Consider the following 27967-nt stretch of genomic DNA (forward strand, 5'->3'; position numbering starts at 1 on the left):
CCCAACGGAGCTGCGTGCTGGGACTTTGATTCTGCACTGATCACAGAATGGGCATTTGTGGTGTTGGATGTTCCCTGCTTGTCTCCACTACTGACGCAAGCAAATGAAGTAGCTGGGAGAAATCGGGTTGGTGAAACTCTCTTTTTGGTTGAAGTTTTCGGTACCAGGGAGCTCGCTCACACCATTTTTTCAGCCCTTGGAAGGTCCAAACGAGACAAGGAGTCTCTGGGGTCAGCTGGTAAAGAGCCTTATCAAACAGGAGCACGCAAAGATGCATCTCCCTGCTGAAGCACACTTTTGTTGTTAGTCTACAGCAATGAGGGCATTTCTGGGGAGTGCTTGCCTTCCCCAGGCACCTAATACATGAAGGGTGCCTGTCTGACGCTGGCATCGGCTTGTGGCAACTGTTGCAATTTTTTAAGCCTAATGAGCCTGGCACGACAGAAATCTTTTGCAGCGGTTAACTGCAGCCTACATCCGCTACTTAAAAAAAAAAAAAAAGGAACTAGTAACTAACTAATCAGAAAGAGATCATGAAACTAACCAACCAACAAGAATGCTAACTAATTAATCTTGACTTAATCTACTAAGTAAACTCTGAGGAGAGAAGCCAGCTCTGTCTGCGACCGAGGGTGGTAACGAAGGAACTGAGGAGGGTCGGGCCGCATGCGTGCAATGCAGGGCGCGAATAGCAAGAGGCACCTAGTCTGCATGCACAGCCCAATTGGCTACCTCTATGAAAAACTCCAATCTACGGCACTGGGACAATCTAGCACTTACAGCTTCCATGGGAACATTACTCAAAGAACCGCCTTTCTTCCCTGTCTTCACTCCCCTATGTCACCCCTATCAACATCTCTTCCTCGATATCTTCACTCTCTAAAATCTTCCATCATCTATCCACTTTCTAAAAACCCTCCCTGGACTCCAGTATTATACCTACCACATCAGAAATTATTCTTAAAGAAAACATTAGGAGAATATTTTTCCATCTTAAAGGCTTTCCCTGGCCCTATCCCTGTAGATAAATCAGAGTTTCTTCACTGCAGTTGGGGAAACAAGCAGAGAGGGGAAGTCAGGGTATGTCTACACTACACTCCTAGTTCGAACTAGGAGGGTAATGTAGGCATACAGCACTTGCAAATGAAGCCCGGGATTTGAATTTCCCGGGCTTCATTTGCATAAGCGGGGAGCCGCCATTTTTAAAACCCCGGTGGTTCGAACCCCGTGCAGCGCGGCTACACGGGGCTCGAACTAGGTAGTTCGGACTAGGCTTCCTATTCCGAACTACCGGTACAGTCTGATTCTGTCTTGACTATCCTAAACATTTTGGTATCATCTGCAAACTTTACTACCTCACTGCTTACCCCTTTCTCCAGATCATTTATGAATAAGTTGAAAAGGATTGGTCCTAGGACTGACCCTTGGGGGACACCACTAGTTACCCCTCTCCAATCTGAAAATTTACCATTTATTCCTACCCTTTGTTTCCTGTCTTTTAACCAGTTCTCAGTCCAAGGAAGGACCTTCCCTCTTATCCCATTGCCATGTAATTTACACAAGAGCCTTTGGTGAGGGATCTTGTCAAAGGCTTTCTGAAAATCCAAGTATACTATATCTCCTGGATCCCCCTTGTCCACATGTTTGTTAACCCCTTCAAAGAACTCTAATAGATTAGTAAGACAGGATTTCCCCTTACAGAAACCATGTTGACTTTTGTCAAACAAATTATGTTCTTCTACATGCTTCACAATTTTATTCTTTACTATTGTTTCGACTTATTTGCCCAGTACTGAAGTTAGACTTACTGGTCTGTAATTACCAGGATCGCCTCTAGAGCCCTTTTTAAATATTGGTGTCACGTTGGCTACCTTCCAGTCATTAGGTACGGAAGCCGATTTAAAGGCTAGGTTACAAACCACAGATAATAGCTCAGCAATTTCCCATTTGAGTTCTTTTAGAACCCTTGGATGAATGCCATCTGGTCCCGGAGATTTGTTAATATTAAGTTTTTCTATTTGTTCCAAAACCTCCTCTAATGACACTTCAATCCAGGACGGTTCCTCAGATTCATCATTCACAAAGGACGGTGCAGATTCGGGAATCTCCCCAACGTCCTCAGCCGTGAAGACTGAAGCAAAGAAATCATTTAGTTTCTCCACAATGGCTTTATCGTCCTTGATTGCTCCTTTTATAACTCGATCACCTAGGGGACCCACAGGTTTTTTAGCAGGCTTCCTGCTTCTAATGTACTTAAAAAACATTTTGTTATTTCTTTTTGAGTTTTTGGCTAGCTGTTCCTCAAAATCTTTTTGCGCTTTTCTTATTACATTTTTACACTTGATTTGACAGTGTTTATGTTCCTTTCTATTTATCTCACTAGGAGTGGACTTCCACTTCTTAAAAGATACTTTTTTGACCCTCACTGCTTCTTTTACATGGTGGTTAAGCCACAGTGACTCTTTTTTAGGTCTCTTACTATGTTTTTTAATTTGGAGTATACATTTAAGTTGGGCCTCTATTATGGTGACTTTAAAAAGTTTCCATGCAGCTTGCAGGGATTTGGCTCTAGTCACTGTGCCTTTTAATTTCTGTTTAACTAACCTCCTCATTTTTGTGTAATTCCCCTTTTTGAAATTAAATGCCAGGGTGCTGGACTGCTGAGGTGTTCTTCCCACCACAGGAATGTTGAATGTTATTATATTATGGTCACTATCCCCAAGCGGTCCGGTAACAGTTATATCCTGGACCTGATCCTGCACTCCACTCAGGACTAAATCGAGAATTGCCTCCGTCCCTTGTGGGTTCCTGCACTAGCTGCTCCATGAAGCAGTCATTTAAGCCATTGAGAAATTTTATCTCCGCTTCTCTTCCTGAGGTGACATGTATCCAGTCAATATGGGGGTAATTAAAATCCCCCATTATTATAGAGTTCTTTATTTTGGTAGCCTCTCTATTCTCCCTCAGCATTTCTATGTCAGTATCGCTGTCCTGGTCAGGTGGTCGGTAATATATCCCTACTGCTAATTTCTTATTATTGGAGCATGGAATTACTATCCATAGCAATTCTATTGAACATGTTGATTCACTTAATATTTTTATTTCATTTGATTCTACATTATCTTTCACATACTGTGCCACTCCGCCACCCACCCGGTCTGCTCGATCCTTTCTATATATTTTATATCCCGGTATGATTGTGTCCCACAGATTTTCCTCATTCCACCAGGTTTCAGTGATGCCTATTATGTCAATCTCCTCATTTAATACGAGGTACTCTAGTTCACCCATCTTATTAGTCAGACTCCTAGCATTTGTGTACAAGCACTTTAGAAATTTGCCACTGGTTATATGTCTGTCCTTCCCTGAAGCATTGGATTCCTTTGTATGCAGTTCTTTGTCTTCTCTGGCCCATGGTTTGCCCTCTCCCCTCCTCTCTTTCTGACTACAGCTTAGAGAATCTCTATCAATGGATTCTCCTCTAAGAGAAGTCTCCTTCCGATTTACGTGCATCTCCACACCAATCGGCTTTCCCCCATCTCTTAGTTTAAAAACTGCTCTACGGCCTTTTTAATGTTTAGTGCCAGCAGTCTGGTTCCACCCTGGTTTAGGTGGAGCCCATCCTTCCTGTATAGGCTCCCCCTCTCCCAAAAGTGTCCCCAGTTCCTAATAAATCTAAACACCTTGTTCCTACACCATCGTCTCATCCACGCATTGAGACTCTGAAGCTCTGCCTGCCTACCTGGCCCTGCGCGTGGAACTGGAAGCATTTCCGAGAATGCCACCATAGAGGTCCTGGATTTCAGTCTCTTTCCTAGCAGTCTAAATTTGGCCTCCAGGACATCTCTTCTACCCTTCCCTACGTCATTGGTACCTACATGTACCACGACCACCGGCTCCTCCCCAGCACTACACATAAGTCTATCTAGGTGCCTCGAGAGATCCGCAACCTTCGCACCAGGCAGGCAAGTGACCATACGGTTCTCCCAGTAATCACAAACCCAACTACCTATGTTTCTAACAATCGAATCACCCACTACTAACACCTGCCTTTCCTAACTGGCATTCCCTCCCCCTCAGAGGTATCCTCAGTGCGAGAGGATACCGCAACATCCTCTGGGAGGAGGGTCCCAACTATGGGATAGTTTCCCTCTGCTCCCATTGAATGCTCTGTTCCCTTGAGACTTTCATCCTCCTTAAGAGCACTGGGGCTCTCAAGACTGGAGGTGGGACAGTACTACAGTGTCCGGGAAAGTCTCATCAACATAGCTCTCTGCCTCCCTTAGCTCCTCCAGTTCAGCCACCCTGGCCTCCAAAGCCCGAACTCGGTCTCTGAGGGTCAGGAGCTCCTTGCAACGGATGCACACATATGCCACCCGCCCACAGGGCAGGTAATCATACATGTTACACTCGACGCAATAAACAGGATAGCCCCCACTCTGCTGCTGGGCTTCTGTCTCCATTTTTCTAATGAATAAATTTAAGTATAAACTGGGATTCTTTTTAAACCTCTAGAATATAGATTATTATAGGAGTTATGTTTTAAAGAAGGTCAGAAGTCACTAGTGCCCTCTAACCTCCCCCTCTAAACTCCCTCTCCAAACTCCCTGTTAGCTGTTCATGTTCGCAAGCTTCCTGGTCGCTGAGTCACAGGCTTATATAGCTCTGGTAGCCCCTCTCCCTGACTGAGGCTCAGCCAATTAACAGAAGCTTCTGGATTTCAAACATTTTAGAAGCTCCTTCAAACAAACAAACAAAGAAACCAACCAACCAACCAACCACAAGCTCAGCACACAGCAAATAACTCCCACACACACAAACACACACTCCAGACAGTCACTTACCACAAGGGTCCCGTTTTTACTCCTCTTACCTGGAGAACTCCCTATCCAAACTCCCTGTTAGCTGGCACAAAATGGCAGTCAAGACAGGGATCGGTCACCAAGGAAAGCCTTTGTTGACCGAGTCTATAAACCTCGATCCCTGTCCTGACTGCTGCTTTGTGCCGACAAACAGCTGAGTCAGCACAACGTGGCTGCCATTTTTATTCTAATGAAGCGGGGGATATTTAAATCCCCGCTTCATTGACTATGTTGGTATGTCTAATTTACATGCCTCTGTCGGCAGAGGCATGTAGTCTACACATACCCTTATAGTAGAGTTGCAGCATAAAAGCCTTCTCTTCTACAATTGTGCTAGGATTCCAGGGGCCTCACTACAGTCATTTACAGGCTCTCACCCCTTTGGGCAAAACTGATTAAAACTGCTATCCGGCTGTTCTTCTCAGAGTTGCAGCAGGAAGTCCTGGGTTGCTGAACTTGCTTACCTGAGTCTTCTGAAAGGGATTTCTTCTGGCTGACTCAGACGAATGATGGCCTACCCGGCTTGTCCGCTGGCCTGGATCCTGGCACACAAAACCTGTGGAAGAGTAAGAAACTATGTAAAAAGAAGAGATTATTCACTTTGTGCAGCAACTGTAGTTTTCTAAGATATATTCCCGTCCCTCCCCTCTCCCCCTCATTCCACTTCACATGCAAGTGCACTCCACGCACTTTCTACTGGAGATTTTCGCTAGCGGTGTCCATTCGATCCAAGCAAGGATCCACACCCTTGTGCTCACACAATGACTATCCAGAGTTGCACAGATAAATTGCACTCAGTTCTTTCTCTACTGCAAAGTCTCACAAAGGAAACCCTAAAACAGAGGAAGCAGGGCAGGAAGTGGAACATCTTTAAGGGGATACAACCCAAAGAATTGCACTCCGTCTTCTACACTACACTCCTTCTTTGAGAAGTGTCCCTATGGGTGCTCCACTTCCAGTGACTCCGGGGTAGTATGCCCACAGAAAGGAAAGAGCTTCAGAGTCAGGTCCAGCACTAAAGACAAATCCATGTTGCTGAATACTGCCTCAGCTCTAAAGGGATGACTCAAGGCCTATTGTTTGGAGAAGCTATATACTGAAGACAACAAAGAGGTTCTGAAAATCTCAGATACTGGAACATCTGTAAATAATGAAATAGATGTTGATTGTGACTTTGTACAGTGAACCCTAGAATTCCCCATTGAATTTTAGACACATCATAATATGCAAAAACATACCCCAAGACCCCTGGAAGTAAGGAGTCCTAGAAGTCTTCTTACTTTGGAATTTTTTGGCCCTATCCAAGTAGAAGGCCAAAGTTCTTCTCACATGTAAAGTATGAAAGGAAGCCTTCTGTTGAGAAGTGTGTGTGTGTGTGTGTGTGGAGGAGAGGGAGAGGGGGGATTGGTAAAATGAATGCACTGACTATAAGATGAAACTCAGATTATATCTGTGATGCTATGCCATATTGTAATGGAAATATGCTTTTGAATATGAATATGCATAACGCAAATATGCTTTATGCAAAATGGGGCAAATAACCTGTCATTCAAGTGCTTGTGATCCCTTGAATGTGTATATTCTATTTGGGTGCATATATCTTTCTTACATGTGAAGTTAGAAATATTAAAATGTTAAGTGAAAATCTGCTTTTTAATCTAGGTCTTCTAGTGAAAGCCATTAGTAATACTTAAATAACTGAATGGCCTGGTGATCAAGGCAATGATCTGTAAACGATTTTGTCTTTTTCCTGTAAGCCTTAGCCGTGGTGGGTCCCACAAAGACAGATGACCATGCCACTTGTTGCTCCAACTCCATCTTGAATTTGTTTTTTTCCATTGAGATGGGGATTATGGAACAAAGACTTCTATTTAAGGAATGGATAGCAAACAATGAATGTCTTCAACTGGCTTTTGAAATGGACTCCCACCCTAAGAAGATACATAAGAACATATGGGGAAAAAAAGGGAACTGTGATGAGAAGGGTAGAGGAGCATTGCTGGGTCCAGGCCAGAGAAAAAGATCAGCTCTGGCCTGTGAAGAACTGCACATGAAATAAGAACTAGGGCATGGGTTCCCAAACTGGGTGGCGTGCCCCCCTAGGGGGGTTGAAGAAATTCCAGGAGGGGCGCAAGGCATCCCAGTCGTCCCCCCCGTCAATCTCCCCCCCCCCAAGTTTTGCTGCTATTTTTGTTTTTCGGCCCCAGTCAGTTTCTTTTTTTTGCTCAACAAGTTTTGCTGAGGGATGGGGGAGGGGGGGAGGCGTAAGGGTTTCTCAAAAATCAAAAAAGGGGCGTGATGCTGAAAAGTTTGGGAACCAATGAACCAGGGTGAGAAATATGATTAGTTACAACTTCTCTTAGGCTACGTCTACACTGGCCCCTTTTCCGAAAGGGGCATGCTAATTTTCAACTTCAGAATAGGGAAATCCGCAGGGGATTTAAATATCCCACGCGGGATTTAAATAAAGATGTCCGCCGCTTTTTTCCGGCTTGGGGAAAAGCCGGAAAAAACGTCTAGACTGGCCCGATCCTCCGGAATAAAGCCCTATTCTGGAGGATCTCTTATTCCTTCTTCAAAGTAGGAATAAGAGATCCTCCGGAATAGGGCTTTATTCCGGAGGATCGGGCCAGTCTAGACGCTTTTTTCCGGCTTTTCCCCAAGCCGGAAAAAAGCGGCGGACATCTTTATTTAAAATCCCGCGGGGGATATTTAAATCCCCTGCGGATTTCCCTATTCTGAAGTTGAAAATTAGCATGCCCCTTTCGGAAAAGGGGCCAGTGTAGACGTAGCCTTAATGTATTAGGCTTAGCTGGCATGTTTTATTTTTGCTCAGTAACATACTTTCATCTGACCAGAGTTATGAGTAGGGGATATGAAAACTTGAAATAAATAGGAGAGGGGAAGGAGAGGGGGGAGAAAAAGAAAAAAAGAAGAGGGGTGAGAGACAGAGCATCATTAAGTATCTGGAGAATGGGTACTTATCTACCTTGATCTGCTTAGGTTTGAGTACACATTCTCCAGATATTTAATGATGCTCTCTCTCACACTCCCCTTCCTTTTCTTTTTTTTCCTCCCCCCTCTCCTTCCCCTCTCCTATTTATTTTGAGTTTTCGTATCCCCTACTCATAATTCCGCACATCTGAAGTGGGCTGTGCCCACAAAACCTCATCATACCATCTACATGTTTTGTTAGTCTATAAAGTGCTACCAGACCATTTGTTGTTTTTTTTCTGTAAGGGTGTGTCTAGATTACAGGGTTTTGCCGACAAAACTATACCTTGTTCTGTACGTTGACAGAACTCAGCAGTTTTGTCAACGGCTATAAACCTCATTCTATGAGGAATAACGCTCTAGCACTAGCAAAATGGCTCGAGTATAATTATGCAATTAACGGCAAGCTTCCATTAGCAACTGTTGGTCCATGGAAAGGTTTACATTGATCCATGTGGGCCACTGGCCAAAAAGTTTGAGAACCACTGTGTTAGGGGGAGGCGAGATCACTGTGTTGATGGAGGATGGGCAAGCGGGGCTGGTGGCAGCATAGCAGGGCCAGGGGAATGGTGTTCCCCAGCCGCAAGGAGCAGCTCAGGCCTGGCGCTACTGGCCAGAAGCCTTGCCTGCACTCACCCGGCACTGGCCTTGCCAAGCAGGTAGAATAGCAGCAGGCAAAGGCGGCTGAGTAAGTGGGGGGCCATGGCAGCTGCACTGCCTGCCATGATCCCAGAAGGTAATTTCTATAAAACCTTTATTACTGTATACATTTTTAGTATGTTATAACAAAATCATTTTACCAATCATTGTTTCCATTCAAATTTTTTATTAACCTCTCTTATGCACACTTATTGCATGACTATTTTGAACACCTTTATATATTAAAAAAAATTGCAGTCCACATTTACAAAAAAGCAGCCCCACCCCCACAGACATGCCTGCGTATGGGCCTGTTTTTGTACTTAATAAAAAACTTTTATTTATCAAACCCAGTGTAAATAATTGTTACCTGAGGGGGAGCCACAGCTGTGCATAGCTCTCCCTTCATTGATAAAGAGAGCGAACTTATGAGCTTTCTCCGTATAAAACTTTTACACAGAGTAATACAGATTTGGGGTTTTCATCTTATTTGAGGCTGTGGTCCTCGGTGCTGACAAGTCGCTGTAACTGAGCCCTACCACAGCTGAGTTACCAGCATCTGTGATACTCTGCTGAGGCTCTGTTACTCCACTCTGTGCCTTTGCTGGGGGAGACCAGAGCATCTTGCCCAGCAGGAGAGGGTGATGGGGGCCCCAGAGGGCAGGTAAGCAGGCTTAGTGATACCATCAGCCCAACAGGTGACAATTTCAAAGGGATCTCTATGACCCAAGCTGTCTCAATACCTTAGGTAGGAATTTAGGATGTGAGCATAAGGAAACCTTGTTTTTAAAAAATGAACAAAAGGATGGCATATTGGGTGAATGAACACTGAGAACACTTTTACTGGGGAATGAAAAGCTGTTATGACAGCCAAGAGCCCCTTGACCAATCTGGTTGATAATCCTGTTTTTCTTCTGTTCCAGCAGGCAATCTAATATAACCAAGAATGAGGAAGATGTAGGTGCAAGTCACTGAAGTTCATACCAAGAGATAAATCTTTTCCATATTTGAAAGTAAGTATATTGGGAGATTCTTTACTACTTTTTAATAACATCTGTGATACTTCTACAGAAAAGGCAGTCTCTAGCCCCAAGAAGCCAATGAGGAGATATGCCCTGAAGCAGAACATTCCTAGGCTGGGATTAAGCAATTGACCCATATATTAGGAGAGGAATTAAGGGATAATCAACAGTTTGATCACAGGACAAAGGGACAAGTGTAACAGCTAAGGATGCCAAGTGTGTTCCAACCATGTTTGGTATCCAAGAATAATCTGGCTTTGTCCTGTCTGATTCTATAAATCATTCTCAGTATTAGAGGCATTGGGGGAAATATGTAGAACAGACTTTCTGTCCATGGTAGGAAGGAGGTGTGCCACAGAGAATGGTGCCTACACTGCATCTTGAATGGAATACTGTTTAAAGAGGAAGCAAAAAAGTCTCTCACCTGGCAGGGAACTGAAACTATGTTTGGTAACTAGACTGCTCTGAGCCACAGCTTGAAGAATTAAGGCACAACCTTGCATAATCTTTTATAAAAATAAAGCTACCATGTGACCCACAAAACTGGAGGCAGTTTCTGAGGTCTGAAGGTGTTCAGACAGTCATGGCAAGATCTAACAACATTATGAATGTTTCCATGTGAAGGAAGCCCTTCAGTGAATTGAAGGATCCCCTATGAACTCTCTTTTCTATACTAAGGTCAATATGAACTATTTTTACATTGAGTTGAAGACCCCGTTTTGGGAACAGCAAAAGGTCACACTGCACAGCTAATTGCACTGCTTTGCGTGACCAATTCTTGAATGACCAGCCATGAAGGTACAGGAATACTACAACTGCCTCTTGACAAAGGTAAGTGATCACTGCAAATACTGTTGAAAAACACTCTTAAGTTGAAGAGCGTCTGAAGGGGAGCACCTACTACTTAAAATGAGCCTGGCATAAATTAAAGACACAGGTATCTTCTGTGAGATGGATATATCACTTTATGGAAATAAGTGTCTATATGTCAAGTGCTGAAAATAATCCCATGAATTTAATGAAGCAATTATAGCTGTCAGAGTTACCATCCTGAATTTCTGAGACTTTACAAATTTATTTAGTAGCCTTAAATCTAAAATCAGTCTCCACTTTCCAATTTTCTTTAGTATATGTACTTTGAGTAGAAACCCTTTCCCTTACGTTGAGCATGAATATACTCTATCACTCCTAAATTAAAAAGTGGCTTATCTCTGGTCTCAAAAACTTGTGAAAGAGGTCCCTGAAAAGGGATGGATGGGGGAACAGAGGTGAAGGAGGGAGAAAAGTGAATGGTATCATATATCTGTGATAATCTGTTCCCATGCAAGTTGAAAATGGGTAAATCACGCTATGTCTACACAGCAGTGTTATTTCCAAATAACTGATGTTATTCTGAAACAACAAAGAGTGTGTCTACATAGTAAGCCATTATTTTGAAATAATGGCGAGCTGATGGACTTCTTACTCTGACTCCTGTAACCCTCATTTCATAAGAAGTAAGGGAAGTGAAAGAAAGAATGTTCTTTCTTTGACTCCTTGCTATGTAGACAGTGCCAAAAGCCGAATTAAGCTATTTTGACTTCATGTAGCTATTTCAACTAATTGATGTAGCTGAAGTTGCATAGCTTAATTTGACTTTTGCCCTGATATGTAGATGTGTCCTCAAAGTCCAAATGGGGGAAGTAAGGAAAATGTTGCAGCTGATGGGGATGATTTGAACCCTTGACCATCCTATCGTATTGGTGTTTTGTTTCTGGCTGAGTACTTGGGCCACATGGATGAACAATTCTTTTCCTTTGAAATCTGTATTTCTTCCTGGTAAGTCCAATGGGTCTCTGGAACCAAAAAATTGGATTGGGAAGTATCTCTGGGTGCTTAGTAATCTACTAGATTTTCTTTTGTTCATAGGGTTGTAAATTCACAGAGATTGTAATCTGGTTCTGAAGTCTTTCAAAACATTCAGGGACTTCCGTGTTTTCAGACAACAACTTCATACCACCAAGCTGTAGATCTTCTGCAATGCTCTGGACTTCTCAGGGAAAAGTTGGAGAGTTGGAGCCAGGATGCCCTTTGCCTAACTACCACCACTGAAATGCAATGTGCCATAGTGTCTACCACATCTCAGAACATTTGAAGGGATGGACTGGCCAATAACTGTCCTTTAACAGTGATGGTCAGAAATTGCTCTCTCTGGTCCATTGGAAGGTGCTCAATAAAACTAATAAAATTCATGTAGCTTGGGTAATAATATTTTGCCATGAACACCTAGTAATTCTCAATCTGAAATTTCAGAGTTGCAGATGAGTAGGACTTCCAGGCGGTTCTGGTCTGCCACATGGGGTTGATTTGATGTTTCCCCCACTCATTCACCACCTCCAACACCAGACAATTAGGTAGCGAATGGGAGAATAAAAATTTTGACTCGTTGGTGGAGACATAGTATTTTTTTAATCTGCCAATTTGGAAGGTGGTGGTACTGTTGCTGGGGTCTGCCAAACCACCTTCGCTAGATCCAAAAGTGCCTCATTGATAGAGAATGCAAATCTGGTTAGTGTTGCTGACTGCAGAATGTTTATCATCTTGTGTTATGATTCTCTGACCTCTTCAAGTGATATCAGGAAAGCATCCACTACCCATTTTATGAGGTCCTGAAGCAGCTGGCTGTCAGTCACAGATGGTGATGGAGCCTTAGCAACCTCATCTGGAGACAAAGAGATGGTGATTTGAGGGGTACCTTTCTTGTCTTCTCTAGCTTCCTGTTCTTTGAATGTCTCCTGTTGACAAATGGGTTGGGGTGGAAAGGAAAAGAACGGTTACTTACCTTGTGACTGTTGTTCTTTGAGATGTGTTGCTCATGTCCATTCCACGGAGGTGTGTGCGTGCAGCATGCACGCATCGTCAGAAATTTTTTAGCACTACCTGTCAGCCAGCAGGGGAGCCTCTTGGAGTGGCACCGCTATATCAGCCCATATATACTCCTGTTGGCCCTCCACCCCCTTGGTTCCTTCTTTCCAGATCACTCTGAAGAAGGGAAGGTGGGCAGGATTTGGAATGGACATGAGCAACACATCTCAAAGAACAACAGTTACAAGGTAAGTAACTGTTCTTTCTTCTTCGAGTGATTGCTCATGTCCATTCCATGTAGGTGACTCCAAAGCAGAAACCCTACATGGCGAGGTCAGAGTTCTAACCTTCCACTGAATGGAGGACAGCTGTCCCCAGGGCATCATCCTCCCTTTCCTGGTGTGTCAATGCCTAGTGATTGGCAGAAGTGTGAACAGAAAACCATGTGGTGGTCCTGCAGATATCCAGGGGGACTTGAGCCACAAAAGCTGCTGAGGAAGCTTGACCTCTAGTAGAGTGGGCCGTGATGGAAGGAGCTAGAACCCCGGCCAGTGCATAGCACTCCCTAATACAGGCCGTCATCCAGGAAGAGATCCTTTGTGCAGAAACTGGCTGTCCTTTCAGCCATTCCGCAATAGCCACAAAGAGCTGAGGCAACCTGCGGAAGGGCTTCATTCTCTCTAAATGCTAAAGTCCTCCTGACGTCCAAAGTGTGTAATGCCTGTTCCTTACCAGATGCATGGGACTTAGGACATTTTCCTACCTGTTTTCTACCCTGTGACACATGAAAGTTGGACATTACTTGGGCAGGAAGGCAGGGTGGGGGCACAACCTGACTTTGTCCTTGAAGAAAACCCATCTATGGGGGGGGTCTGACATAAGAGCTCTCAACTCAGTCACACATCTGGCCGATGTTATGGCCACCAGGAGGGATAGCTTATGGGACAGGTGCAGCAGCGATCATGTTGCCAAAGGCTCAAAGGGAGGTCCCATAAGTATAGACAGGACCAGGTTGAGATCCTACTGATGGACAGGTTGACCGACGTGCAGATAAAGCCTGTCCAGGCCTTTTAGAAATCTGTTCACCATCAGGTCCACGAAAAGGGTCTTACCTTTTCCGGATGGAAAGCTGAGATAGCCACTAGGTGGACCTTAATCGAGGAGAAGAATAACCTCTGTAACCTAAGATCCAGAAAGCAGTCCAGAAGCAGGGGGACTGGGGCATCTATAGCCAAAACCGCGCTCTGGGTAGTCCAGATATAGAACCGCTTCCACTTGGCAAAATATGTAGTCCTGGTGGAGGTTTTCCTACTACCCAATAGTACCTCCTGCACCAGAGCTGAGCACTGAAGACACTGCCGCCATCAGCCACGAAGCTTCCATGCTGTGAGGTGCAGGGAGCACAGGTCCGGGTGTCAGAGACTGCCGCAGTCCTGCGTGATCAGGTCCGGGGTCAGTGGGAGAGCCTATCACATGATAGGCTCAGGAAGGTCGAAAACCAGTGCTGCCTGGGCCATGCTGGGGAAATGAGAATCAGGGACACCCCGAATTCCTGCACCCACAAGAGTGATCTTAAGAGAATGGCAGGAACATGTAGAGCAGACCCCTGGGCTACGGGGTGACTGGTGCATCTCCCCGAGATCTCCGCCTCAGCCACATGAGGGAGCAGAACCTCAGGCATTTCCTGTTCTGTCATGTGGCCAACAAGGGGAAAAAGCCCCACTTGTGGAAGAGCCACAGGGCCACGTCCCCTCTGAGGGACCATTCATGGCCAGAGAAGGATCTGCTCAGCTGATCTGCCAGATCGTTCTGGGAGCCCAGTGCAGAGATCCCACAGATGAAGGCCTTCTTGACACTGGTCCATATACCTTGTATCCGCATACCTCCAAGGTGGGCTCCCCAACTTGCATCCAATGCATCTGTCACTAGCGGTGGGTTGGTAGAGGCCTGGAGAATGGTACTTAGGGGCATATCTCCTCCTCCTGGGTCCATCAGTCCAGGGAGCGAAGAGCTTGGAGGGAACCGTCATCACTCTGCCCCCACCATCCATGATATCTTCCCCAAAATTCCTCTCTCTGTGTCTGTGAGTGATAAGATTGTCTGCATAGGAACCCAGATGGTAGAACTTTGCTCTGAGAGAAAAAAGACACTGAAAAGTTAAAGGTCTCCATTACCATCCTTGAGATCGTCCAGTGTGGGAGTTCCAGCAATAAAAGGTGGTGAATTAGGGAGTATTGGAGATAGATGGGAGTCCATTGACTGAATGGGTCATGATTACTAATGGCACTCAGGACCCATGAGTGCTGGAGATTCGGGTTCACCTGCTGCTGATATATCACCCGTCAGGTACCAAAATATTTGTGGCACCAACGGACAGATAGTACCAACATGATGGTATTTGTATCTACAGAGATAAGAGGTACTGAAAATTCAGAGTACTCTAAGGTCAGTGTCAGGGGAATTGGATACTTAGGCTTACTTAGTAGCGAGGAAACCATCAGATAAGGTGCTGTCAGGAAAGCTGTACATTCAACAATACTGGCCTGGAGAAATGGTTCCTCTTGCCCACTTCTCAGAACAATGAGAAGTGCTTAGTCAATTAAGTGTTTGTTCTTGGAAGAGCTTCAGCGCTATCCAGCCTTGCAGCTACCAAAATAATCCTTTTCCTCTATGGCCAAAAAAATTGAAGCTTCTGAGATAGCTGAACAACTGGGAGACAGAAGTCTTAGTAGGAACATGCTCCTTAAGAAAGAAATTGGACACACTAATCTTGGAACCCTTCAAGGAACTTCCTGGAGTCTTCCCCTTTGTGGGGGGCAGCTGAACCAAGATCAAAGGGATGCTGGATCTATCCAGAGACTGATGTGCTGGCTGAAGGGGATGTTTCCTCACCTGGCTCTGAAGCAGGGAAAAGGGAAAGCTCTATCATTAGCAGTCTCAAATTCATCTCCCAGTTCTTGCTTTAAGGATCAGACAGAAGTTATGTTTTTGGAGGTATGTGAAAATCTCCAAAGCAGTGAACACATTCGGAGTAGATGTTGCTAATCAGAATGGCCTCTCAGCAAGTAAGGCAACATTTGAATCCAGGTGAACTGGGTGTGCCTTTCCCAAGGAAGGCAAGACTTCCCAGAGGGAGGGAACAGGAACAAAACAAATCCTCCCAACTACTAAACTAAGTAGCAAACTATCTCAAAACTAAACTCACTAGGAGGAGGAAAAATAACTTTTTGTTGAAGCACATACAAGGCAGACATGCAAAAGGTCCATCTCAGGCTGAGAAAAGGAGTAAGAAACCGAGGACAATTCATCCAGGAAGCCCTACATAGTCTCGGTTTGGGGCATGAGAGAGTGTAGGGCTCATGCATGGGTTGAATGGACACTACTAATGAAAATTTCCAACTGAAGCTGTGTAGAAGGCATGCACTTATAAAGTGGAGCACTATCCCAGGAACCACCTTCAATTTCTGGGAGGGTTGGGCAGCCCTGTATCACCAATCTATCATTCCTAACAACAGTTTTATAAACCACTAACCAGGGATGTGCGTCTACCTGACCAAATCCCAAAGAGTCTCTTTTCCTCTGTATGCCTTGTTCTATGTAACTCTTGAATCTCCTCCCTTTCCTTCCATTGCATTATATTTCTGACTGAGAAACAGAAAGAATGCCCCTGAAAAACTAGCACTTAAAAAGAAGGGCTGCTAAACAACATAGAGGAGTGTCCTCTTCCATTCAGTGGCTAAGCATGACACATCAGTGGCATTCTTCTGCCTCTTTTCAGATCAAAAGAGTTAAGATACCAAAAACCAAACCAGCCCTCTACCCCACATCACCCTTCAGAGAAATGTAAAATATTATCAGGAGGGTGCCCTCCTAGCAAACACTTCTACACATTACAATCATTCAGATTTTCACACCCACAATTCCACATTTGTATAGCCTAATCACAGCTTACTAATACTGGCTTCCCTTTGTAGCATTCAACCCTACAAACATTTTTTCATTTCTTAATTCCCTTGAGTAGGGTATCACTCATTTGGGGGAGTCAAGGAAACAGACAACTTTCACAAACCAAACAAAAGATTTCAACACATTAAGAGAAGGAGTTACTCAGCTTACACAACAGTCCCCTTCACATCTAACACATTCACCGCCATTTCTACAACTAATTACATCCTGACCTGCCACTGAACATTCACACATCACTCCTCCACAAATCACCTTGTTCTACAGACCAACACACCAACTCACCATCTGTCTAAATACATGTGACAATTCAGAACACTTACTGATACACCCTTAACATATATACCTATCCAATTCATTCATATTGACCTACTCACAGTTCCATCTGTGCAACTGAATACACTCACCATCCCCAGAAGGCAATGATTCCACTCTTCAACACCTTCATCCATTATACCACATACAAATCTCAAAACTGAACACATCTACCCAAGCCTAATACAATATACCACACAAAACTGCACCCTTAGCATGAAGTTAAAGAGTTAAATTGAAGTTCCTACTGCACTCACCTACAAGGGTAAACATGTCCGAAATCATGCTAGCTTTGATCTTCAGGTCCAAAGGAGCATCGCTGTCCCCGTATGCAACAAGAGACAGGAGGAGTCAGTTATTTGGCAATTAGCGGAAAGTATCAATGCCTAACAGATTCCCTTTCATATTATGAGTGGATCAGTACTCAAGGAAGTACAAACAGAATGAAAGGTATGGGGAAAGTCTAGTTGGCTATATCTGTATCACAAAAATAGTGGATGAATTATGTCTACCTCTAAGCACTGTATCTGTTCAATTATTATCCTCTCCGCATTCCCTTCAGGCATCATTTGGGGAAGGGCGTCAGCTTTTCTTGGGAAGAGACTGCCTTTACATGTATCTCTACAACACACTTCAGAATGATCCATTATTAATGGGCTTACGGAGTGGATATTCTTTGCTGTTCCTTCTCATTGTGACCTGGATGTAACAGGGATCCTGGAGGAGTCCAGAGGGGGTTCCATTTTACTTTCTGGCTATTTCTTTGTTACTACTGCTAATAGCTCATTGCCTGACATCCTATTTGCCTTTGGATTTTTCCTATCCTCTCACACAAGTTGTTTCCAAATTCACAGTGCATCAGAGATCTGTTCCTTCCTCCCTCTCCCGGCAGCTATGAAATGCTGTGTGTATTGCTTCTTGCGTGTTACTGGAACATCCTTCTTTCTGGCCTCCCCAATACCCATTTTGCCTATACAGGCAGTCCCCGGGTTACGTACAAGATAGGGACTGTAGGTTTGTTCTTAAGTTGAATTTGTAGGTAAGTCGGAACTGGTACATATTGTACCCCAGGTGTCCCTGATTCAGCCGCTGCTGAAACTGACCAGCGACTGACTACAGGAAGCCCGAGGCAGAGCTGCTTTGCCCCGGGGTTCCGGGAATCAGCTGCTGATCAGTTTCAGCAGCAGCTGACTTGGGGACACCTGGGGTAGAGCAGCTGGGGTGCTGCCAGGTTGGTCCGCACAGCACCGAGGTGCGGCGCTGCGGGGACCAACCCGGCAGCGCCCCAGCTGCTCTGTCCCAGGCGTCCAGATTCAGCCGCTGTTGAAACTGACCAGCAGCAGCTGAATCGGACACGCCTGGGGCAGAGCAGCTGGAGTGCTGCTGGGTTGGTCTGGTAGCGCCGACCCTTGGCGCGGCGGGACCAACCTGGCAGCACCCCAGCTGCTCTACCCCAGGCGTCGGCAAGAAAAGCCTGGTCTGCTGGCGGGAGGAGGGGGGCGCACTAGCTGCGCCTCCCCCCAGCAGACCAGGGAGACGCGGAACGGCTTTTCTCGCCGCGGAGGACGCGGGCGGCGGGACTGCGGCACGTCTCGGCGGTCCCGCGGCACGTCTCGGCAGTCCCGCCGCCCATGTCCTCCGCGGCAAGAAAAGCCGCTCCGCGTCTCCCTGGTCTGCTGGGGGGGGGGGGGGGGCGCGCTAGCTCCGTGTCTCCCTGGTCTGCTGGGGGGAAGCGCCTCCCGCACCGCCGGAGGCAGCAATAGTGGGGGAGGCACCCCGCACTAGCTGCGCCCCCCCCCATTCATAAGTAGGGGTCCAACTTACGTCGGATTGACGTAACCCGGGGACTTACTGTATTTTAAATCCATCCAGAATGCGGCCACTGAAATTACTTTTCTGCTCCAATGTTCCATGTATACATATGCCTGCATACCTAGTCTAGTATTATTGCATTCCTTCCTCTCTCCTGCTTTGCCATTGGTGCCAGCCTCTGTACCCCATTCATTTTCCACAGCACTGCAGAGTATGGTATCTTAATGGTACTACAATGAAGAACCAGGCTGCCCAAGGCCTCAGAGGCTAAGCCTTTTAGTCCATATGAATATCAGTTAAACTATGTGCATACATGTTTTGCATTTCCCCTTATATCTGATCCCGCATCTGTCTGAGCTCTTCAGGATCCATCTACTTTCTCTAATCATTTGTTCACTGCTCCTTAGCATCCATTGAGCTGTCATTTTATATGGATGATGGTTACTCTTTAACATTTGTATTGCAATAACACTCACTATACAAAGGATTTCACTCAGCTATGCCCTCTCAGGTCATGCACTTGGTGTGGCCAGAGATTCCACTAACTGTATTGAGGTCCCAACCTTTCCATTTTTTTGAAGCTGGGAATCACTTACCAGGCCAGAGATGGGGATAAGTTCACCTCCAGTAGCCAGGGCTTGAGAGTAGCATCAATAAGGACATCAAAACCATACAGCTCTGAAAACACAAATGTCATTTTCATACATGATAATGCACCAGAGAGCCCAGAGAATGCCCAATTTAAGCATCTGTTGTGATACTTCCATTAGCTGACTCATCCGAGACTTACTGATTCCTCCAGCTCAGATTCCCTCTCATATGGTAGTCTGGCTTCCCTAGAATGGAAGCTGAAGACACTAACAATTCTCAGAGAGTCCAGAAAACTAGTCCCAGGAAAAACTTAAAGAAGGATGAGACAGGGAAGGGAACAGATAGGATCAGCAGACAAAGGCAGAACAGAGAGGAAGAATTAGAGACACTTGCCTCCCCAAGACCTAGCTGTCCAGACTCCAGAATGTACAGAATTATGCTACTTACGTTTCTCCACACACACGCATAAAGCAGCACTCAAATCTCCCCATTTTCCGACACTTTCACTAACTCTGTTTTGTTTCCCAGATCCTGTTTAACACACAAGTTCACCCTCCTTGCTTTTAAAACCGTCCATTCACTGTTCTGGTCTGCCAGATGGATGTCAATTTTTTTTTTAAAACCATCAGGGTACACCTACACTGCACGCTTATTTTGAAATAAGCTATTTTGGAAGATACATTCCAAAATAGCTTATTTCGGAATATAGCGTCCACACTACAGGGAAGCCTCAAAATTAGTCCTAGACAGGCTCCACTAATGTGGACATGCTATTTTGATTTAGAGCCCCAAGAAGCATAGTGAGGAGCTATTTTAAAATAGCAGCAGTGGAGCGTCCACACTGCAAGTATTTCAAAATAGCTGTTTCGGAAGAGGCATTATTCCTCGCAGAATGAAGTTTACAGAAGTCAGAATAAGCCACCCATTATTTCAATTATATTTCGAAATAACGGAATTGCTGTGTAGATGCTCGCATTGTTATTTTGGAATAATGCTAGTTATCTTGAAATAATGGTGCAGTGTAGACGCACTCTCGTAGTCTCTCCATCTACTCATCTAGCACTAGCTTTATCTCTGTACTCGCACATAATGCCTACGTGGGTGTAAGATCTTTCTTCTCTGTATTTCCTACCATTTTCACAGCCTCCCACTAACTTCCCTTTACTGATGCTCCACCACTTTGCAAATCACTGTTTAAAAACAGCTACTCATCCTATCTTCTAAAATACTCTCTCACTCAGAATGTTTTACATGTGCTATAAGAACCTCTTTCTGGCAGGTCAGACTGACAGCAGCTTCCCAATTCCAAGACTGATTTTATTTCATTCTATAGAGCACACACTCTCATTTTGGGACACTACTTACAAGAAATATGGTACACAAATGTGACAGTCAATAAGTTGGCATGATAGTGAAGCCCTAGCACAAGACTTTAATGTTGGAGATAGTTAATATCTATGCAACTTATGCACTTTTTAAAACAACATTGCAGACATGGGATTGGAACAGGAAAAGGATTTCCATGGAATTGATCAATTCCCTAATACCTGGAACAGGAGCAACAGGATTAATGTGCCATGCTGCTTTCCTCTAATTCTGGCCCCAGCATTTTGTCACCTGCCTGACATCCATTTGATCTCTGAGGAACTGGACTATTCGACAAGATCCTCCTTTGCAGGCAGCTGTTCAAGAGCTCATAGTTCTTGTGATAGTAAGTTGCTAGGGAACTTGGAGGGGAAAGAAATGGCAGCACAATGTGAATGTTGCATGCATGTTTTTCTGAGCCCTGTAACCAGACACTGAGTGGGAAACGGCACAGAACTAATCAGTTGGCCCAGGCCAAGAAAGTAAGGCTGATCTGCATCTGAATTTCTTGTTTCCCAAGCTGGGAAGACTGTGGCAGGGAAGGAGGAGGAGGAGGTTTTAAGTGTGAACATTTGTTAAGGATTTTGGACAAAAAAAAAATCTCATTGATAGACTAAACACATTCTTCCAAAAGACAGGCTAGGCTAAAGTGAGGATCATATAGTTCCCAATGTACAAAGAAACCTGGGGAACAGCCAAGCAGCTAGACGGAAAAGATGTGGGTCAATAGCAGATGCTGGTTTGCAGCCTCTCATCCCCAAATACAGGACTAGAGAATAGCTTTGGTTTGGACTCCGACATCCTTTTCCCTGCTGCTTGGTTGTTTTTTCCATTCTCTCTCGTGCCATTCACAGTACCTTAACTACCAGTTTCACCTTCCATGCTCCTCTCTCCATCATTCTCTTCCATTTTTCCCCTTGTCCCATCCTTTTCCACCATCCCCTCAATGTCCCATCCCTCCTTTCCTTCACTCCTATAATCTCAGTAAGTCATCTTCTGAATAAGTGAAACTAAGAGGACCCTTGGCAGTCAGCAGCCTGACCATTCTTCTTGTATAGCATCTCTTTCCCCCACCCATGTCTCACTCATTCACATGCCAAGTCCTCTGAGGCAGGAACCACATCTCAAGTGTTTTTGTACATTGCTGTTGATGATTTCTAGGTTGCTCTTACACTTAGAGGATGGGGCAACTGTGCCTAACAGGTGACCAGGATTGGTCCGTTTTTCTTTTACAAGATATATAGTGGACAAAGAAGACAGTACCACAAAACACTTCCACACAGTTTTATAAAAGAAGAGTGAGCTACAATGGGAGAGGCAGTGTGGTACGGTCTTCGTTGTTTTTTAAATGATATGTACACTTTTGTGCTCTCTAAGTCAAGAGCAATGATGTTTTAAAACCCAGTGTTGCTTCTGTGTGTTATATGCTATGCCTATCATACGCACCAGAAGAGGTAAATCTAGATTATCCCCATAGCTAGAGTTTAAGATATGGGAATGTCTGGTTGGTTGTCACTGGTGCCAAAAGCTGGACAGTTGGATCAAGTCGTCTTAGTTCTCTGGAGTGCTAAGCAGCTGACCCACACATTGTGATTGTGCCTAAAGATCCCGATTACAGGCACCATTCATACTCTTGATCTTTAAAGCAGCAGTTCTCAATCAGGGGTCCAAGGCCCCCAGGAGGCCAGGAGCTGATTACAAGGGCCATAGAGCTCTGCAGCTGAAGCATGGGGCCTCAGCTCCCAGCTCCCCATGGGGCTAAAACCAGAGCTGAAGCTGGGAGCAGAGCCATGAGTCTTCAGCCACAAGGCATGGTGCCCCTGCTGGGCCGAAGCCCAGACTCCCTACCTCAGAGTGGAAGCTCCAGCTCTCCCCCACCCAGTCGTTGAAGTTCAGAAGCTCTAAGCCCTGCAAGGCTAAAGTCTCATGCCTCTCCCCCCACCTCCATTGCTGAAGCCAGGAATCCACACTGGCTTGAAACATATGGGAACTTGCTGTCTGGATGACAGTCCAACAAGTGGAGTTCTGTTAGAAATGAGATATATAGCACAATGGACACCCTGCCCCTGACTGGTAACTACTACACACATTCCCCACTGGTTAAAAAAATAAATGGTGTCCCACATTCCTTAGAAGTGTTTCATCAACCTATGAGCCAGGACAATTTCACACTGAAAAATACCTCACTCCTACCCCACTCTATCTTCTGCAGGCAAAGATTTGGAAGTCACATGTATGCAATGTGAAGAAAGGAAGCCCCTTTGAGGACACGAGAGAGAGATCTCCTCTGCAGATGTAGCCAGACTGCCTAGCTGTTACTCCCCTTTGTAAAAGGATCAGAGAAAGCAGACTGAAAGCGGATTTCACTCTTTTCATTTCTCCTTAGGCTGTCATAGACCTTGCCACAACTATCTTGCACTCCTTCTGTTGAGGAAATAGGGGGAGCTGGCAACTGGGCAATCAGGTTTCCACACCTCCTCAGATCTTTAGCCTACTCCCCTTCTTCAGCTACTGTGACCCTCAAAAACCTGCCATCCTTATACAATTTTGAAGTCTGGAGCAAGTTATAAGAAGGCAGTATGTGGTGGAATGTGAGCTCCCCCTCAGTTAAACAGTCGTTACAACCAGATCTCCCCAACCCAACCCACCAGAAGGATTTAGGGATATTTCCCTCGCTGCCAGGGAAAAGAAAGTCTTCCTGCATAAGTAATAGCAAAGCAATGCTGCTCATTCTTTACCCGTCAAACACTTTTCCATTCTCATTCAGTCCCTTGGAAGTGCTGAGGTAGCCCTAGAGTCTGGACACAGCTCAGCTCCCCATAGGGCACAGTATTCAACATGGCTAAGCTACTTTGAAGTAAGGATGTTAAGGAATAGTCAACTAGTCGAGCAGCCAATAAGCAAAAGCTTATTAGATAGTCCAGTCAACTAGTCGATTCCCTCCCCTCTTGCTGCCTTTATCAGACAGAGGCAGCAAAGGGGAGGGTACTTCAAAGCGGCAGCGCTGCACGGAACCCATACCTGGACTCCATGCAGCACTGCTGATTTGAAATGCTATGGCAACATTTCAAAGCAGCGCCACAAGGAGCTGACCCTGCGCTCCGTGTGGCGCTGCCCCTTTGAAACACCGAGGTGGCATTTCAAAGCGGCAGCTGACCTCGGGTTCCACACGGAGAGACTAAATGATTTCTTTGCTTCAGTCATCACAGCTGAGGATGTTAGGGAGATTCCCAAACCTGCACCGTTCTTTGCAGGTGATGAATCTGAGGAACTATCCTGGACTGAAGTGACAGAGGAGGTTTTAGAACAAATTGAAAAACTTAACAATAACAAATCACCAGGACCGGATGGCATTCACCCAAGAGCCCTGAAAGAACTCAAATGTGAAATTGCAGAACTATTAACTGCGGTTTGTAAACTATCCTTTAAATCAGTTTCTGTACCCAAGGCCTAGAAGACAGCTAACATAACGCCACTATTTAAAAAGGGCTCTAGAGGTGACCCTGGCAATTACAGACCTGTAAGTCTAACATCAGTACCGAGCAAATTAGTTGAAACAATAGTAAAGAATAAAATTGTCAGACACATAGAAGAACATAATTTGTTGGGCAAAAGTCAACATGGTTTCTGTAAAGGGAAATCGTGTCTTACTAATCTATTACAGTTCTTTGAAGGGGTCAACAAACATGCGGACAAGGGGGATCCAGTAGATATAGTATACTTAGATTTCCAGAAAGCCTTTGACGAGGTCCTTCACCATAGGCTCTTGTGTAAATTAGATTGTCATGAGATAAGAGAGAAAATCCTTTCATGGACTGACAACTGGTTAAAAGACAGGAAACAAAGGGTAGGAATAAATGGTAAATTTTCAGAATGGAGAGGAGTAACTAGTTGTGTTCCCCAAGGGTCAGTCCTAGGACCAATCCTATTCAACTTATTCATAAATGATCTAGAGAAAGGGGTAAGCAGCGAGGTGGCAAAGTTTGCGGACGATACTAAACAGTTCAAGGGAGTCAAGACAAAAGCAGACTGTGAAGAACTTCAAAAAGATCTCACCAAACTGAGTAATTGGACAACAAAATGGCAAATGAAATTTAATGTGGATAAGTGTAAAGTAATGCACATTGGAAAAAAAGAATCCCACCTATACATACAATATGATGGGGGTTAATTTAGCTACAACTAATCAGGAAAGAGATCTTGGCGTTATCTGAAAATACTTCTCTGAAAATGTCCACGCAGTGTGCAGCAGCAATCAAAAAAGCAAATAGGATGCTAAGAATTAGTAAAAAAGGGATAGAAAATAAGACGAAGAATATCTTACTGCCTCTACATAAAACTATAGTATGCCCACATCTTGAATACTGCATACAGATATGGTCTCCTCATCTCAAAGATATTTTGGCATTAGAAAAGGTTCAGAAAAGAGCAAGTAAAATGATTAGGGGTTTGGAACGGGGTCCCATATGAGGAGAAGCTAAAGAGACTGAGACTTTTTGGTTTATAAAAGAGAAGACTGAGGGGGAATATGATAGAGGTATATAAAATCATGAGTAGTGTGGAGAGCATGAAGAGAGAACAATTATTAACTTGTTCCCATAATATAAGATCTACAGGTTACCAAATGAAATTAATGAGTAGAAAATTTAAAATTAATAAAAGGGTATGTCTACACTATCCCCCTAGTTCGAACTAGGGGGGTAATGTATGCATACCGAACTTGCTAATGAAGCCCGGGATTTGAATTTCCCGGGCTTCATTAGCATAAAGCCGGCGCCGCCATTTTTAAAAGCCGGCTAGTGCAAACCGTGGGCCGCGCAGCTACACGCGGCACGGACTAGATAGTTCGGATTAGGCTTCCTAATCCGAACTATCTAGTCCGTGCCGCGTGTAGCCGCGCGGCACGGGGTTCGCACTACCCGGCTTTTAAAAATGGCGGCGCCAACTTTATGCTAATGAAACCCGGGAAATTCAAATCCCGGGCTTCATTAGCAAGTTCGGTATGCATACATTACCCCCCTAGTTCGAACTAGGGGGGTAGTGTAGACATACCCAAAGATAGTTCTTCTTCACACAGCGCCCAGTCAACCTGTGGAACTCTTTGCCAGAGGAGGCTGTGAAGGCTAGGACTATAACAGAGTTTTAAAAAGAGCTAGATAAATTCACGGAGGTTAGATCCATAAAAGGCTATTAGCCAGGGGGTAAGGAATGGTGTCCCTGGCCTCTATTTGTCAAAGGCTAGAGATGGATGGCAGGAAACAAGTCGCTTGATCATTGTCTTCGGCCCATCCCCTCTGGGGCATCTAGCACTGGCCACTGTCGGCAGACAGGATACTGGGCTAGATGGACCTTTGGTCTGATCCAGTATGGACATTCTTATGTTCTTATGAAAGCAGCCCATTTAGATTTCAAAATAATGGGCGGCTTATTCAGACATCCCAGTAACCCTCATTCCATAAGGATTAAGGGGAATTTGGGAATAGCAAGTTATTTCGAAATTTGACACTGTGTAGACAGCGCCAAATTACAAAATAAGCCATTTTGAAATAGCATCCAAATAAGCTACACAATTTGCATAGCACAAATCGTATAGTTTATTTCGAGCTAAGAGTGCTGTGTACACACGCCCTATGTGTGATCTTAGTACCACACCCTAACGTAAAATATGACTAAGGAAGGTCTACATTACAAAAGTTTGGCAAGACAGTTATGCCAGTCAGGAATGTGACAAGGTGTGATCTCTGAGGGTATGTCTACAATACAGCGTTAATTCGAAATATCTTATTTTGAAATAGTTAATTCAAAATAACGCATCTACACACAAAATGCATTTCGAAATAGCCTTTTTCTATTTCAAAATACCGCGTCCACACTAAGTGGACACTAATTCGGATTTAAGGCTGGCCGGAAGCAGGTCAGGAAGGGCATCAGGTCAGGAGTGTCTGCGTGTGGCTGTTGCCTGAGGCTATCTGAGGCCTGTGCTTAGAGGCGACCTCCCCCTGGACAGCCGGTTCTCGGGTGTCCCTGCTTACTTGCTTGTCTGCCTTGATGAGGGACAGCAAAGCATTTGTGTCTTGAGTGCTCTGGTTGCCCTCACTCGGGACACCACAGCACTCTGCAACATGGAGCCAGAGCTGCCCCATGGCACTCTGATGCATCTCATGGATGCGTTGCTATCAGCCTGGCCATCCAGGAGGTCCATCGGGGGGCTGTCAGTATCCAGGAGGCCCTGTGGGAGAGCGTCCACCCTAAGGAGCACTCAGAGCCTCCCTGGTCTGCCCCACTGGGGGCTTGTGCCTCATTCTTCCCTCACGTCCTTCCACGTATTCCTCCTTATCCCCCTTCCTGATGTCAAATAAAATACATGTATTTTCAAAAATATAAACTCTTTATTTAACAAAACTGGGGGTGGAGGAATGAAACTATGGGGAGACTGGGGAAAGTAGGTGGGAGAGGGTGAGAGGGAAAACTGGGAGGAGGGAGCTGGAAGGGAAGGGGAAGAAGAGGGAGAGGAAGCTCAGGGCTCGGGGTGGGGGTCTCGCCAGGCCAACTGTCTCACAGCACAATGGGTGCGGGGGCCTCGGCGTCACTGGAGGGATACGGTGGAGGTTGAGGTGGGTGTGGAAGTTGAGGAGGGAGAGGGAAGAGGAGCGGGAGCTGGGGAAGCAGCAGGTGCTGGAGCGGCACGAGGCAGCATGCTCTGCACCAGGGTCTGCAGGTGTTCGCAGATGGCATGACCATGGGCAAGCAGCTCCCGCCGGAACTCCCGGTCATCCTGCACCCAGTGCTCCAAGGTGCGGTGCAGGGCTCGCAGGGCCCCCAGGTGCTGCTGTTGGTACCCCTGCAGTGTTCAGGTGAACCTGCTGAGTCGTCGGGTGCGGGAAGATATCCCGGGCCGGGTGGTGCACCCTGCACACACAGCTGGTGCAGCTGTGGAGAAACAAGAGAAGTGGTCAGTTCTCTCTGGGGACGCAGTGGGTGAAGCCCAGTCCCCCTCTGCGAGGTGAGGATGACCATGCCCTGCACAGTCAGAGCCAATGTGCTTGCACAGAGGCCATGGTCGGAATGGGAGCTGCCCCAAGACCGCACCCATGCCCCTGTGCTGTGTATAGTGCAGCCGAGGTGGGGGGAAGATTTCCCCTGCCTCTGTGTAGAGGGGACTTGTGAAGGGAGGGCGTTCTGCTGCGTCCCGCCCCGGGGTCAGGAGCATGTCATGTCTCTTCACCCACGCGTATGGCTATCAGGCCACATCCCCTGTGTGGCAGGCAGCTGGAGCCACCTAGCCAGGGGTGGCACCACATATGCTTGCACATGCATAGGTTGCTGCGTGATCCATGGTAAGCAAGGCCCACACGTGCAGTCCCTGGTCTCCCTCCCCCCGGGAAGGGGACAGTGATGACACTCACCTGGTGTGGCCTCCCTGGACGACCCTGATGACTCCGCTGCTGGGACAGCTCAGGTGTCCTGGTGACATGGCACCCTCCGTGGCGGCTCCTGCGGCTCCTCATCCGCGCCCTGGTCAGGGTCCTCCGCTCCCGGATCAGTGCCCCCCGGGGTGGC

General features: G+C 45.7%; 1 protein-coding gene across 11 annotated transcripts in view; it reads right to left on the reverse strand.

The window, feature by feature from the left end:
• TTLL5 (tubulin tyrosine ligase like 5) overlaps window positions 1–27967 on the reverse strand; it is a 276914-nt gene that overhangs the window by 189257 nt on the left and 59690 nt on the right. For 9 of the 11 annotated variants that reach the window (XM_075926839.2, XM_075926845.2, XM_075926841.2 and 6 more), the window contains 3 exons: window positions 19048–19129; window positions 16897–16958; window positions 5327–5418 (listed from right to left, as the gene is read on the reverse strand). In XM_075926839.2, the coding sequence (XP_075782954.1) occupies window positions 5327–5418; window positions 16897–16958; window positions 19048–19129 (236 nt within the window). The remainder of the gene's footprint in view (window positions 1–5326; window positions 5419–16896; window positions 16959–19047; window positions 19130–27967) is intronic. The other 2 variants (XM_075926843.2, XM_075926842.2) reach the window with 1 other exon arrangement.

The sequence above is a fragment of the Pelodiscus sinensis genome, chromosome 5, assembly GCF_052426305.1.
Source record: "Pelodiscus sinensis isolate ZL-2025 chromosome 5, ASM5242630v1, whole genome shotgun sequence".
NCBI lineage: Eukaryota > Metazoa > Chordata > Testudines > Trionychidae > Pelodiscus > Pelodiscus sinensis.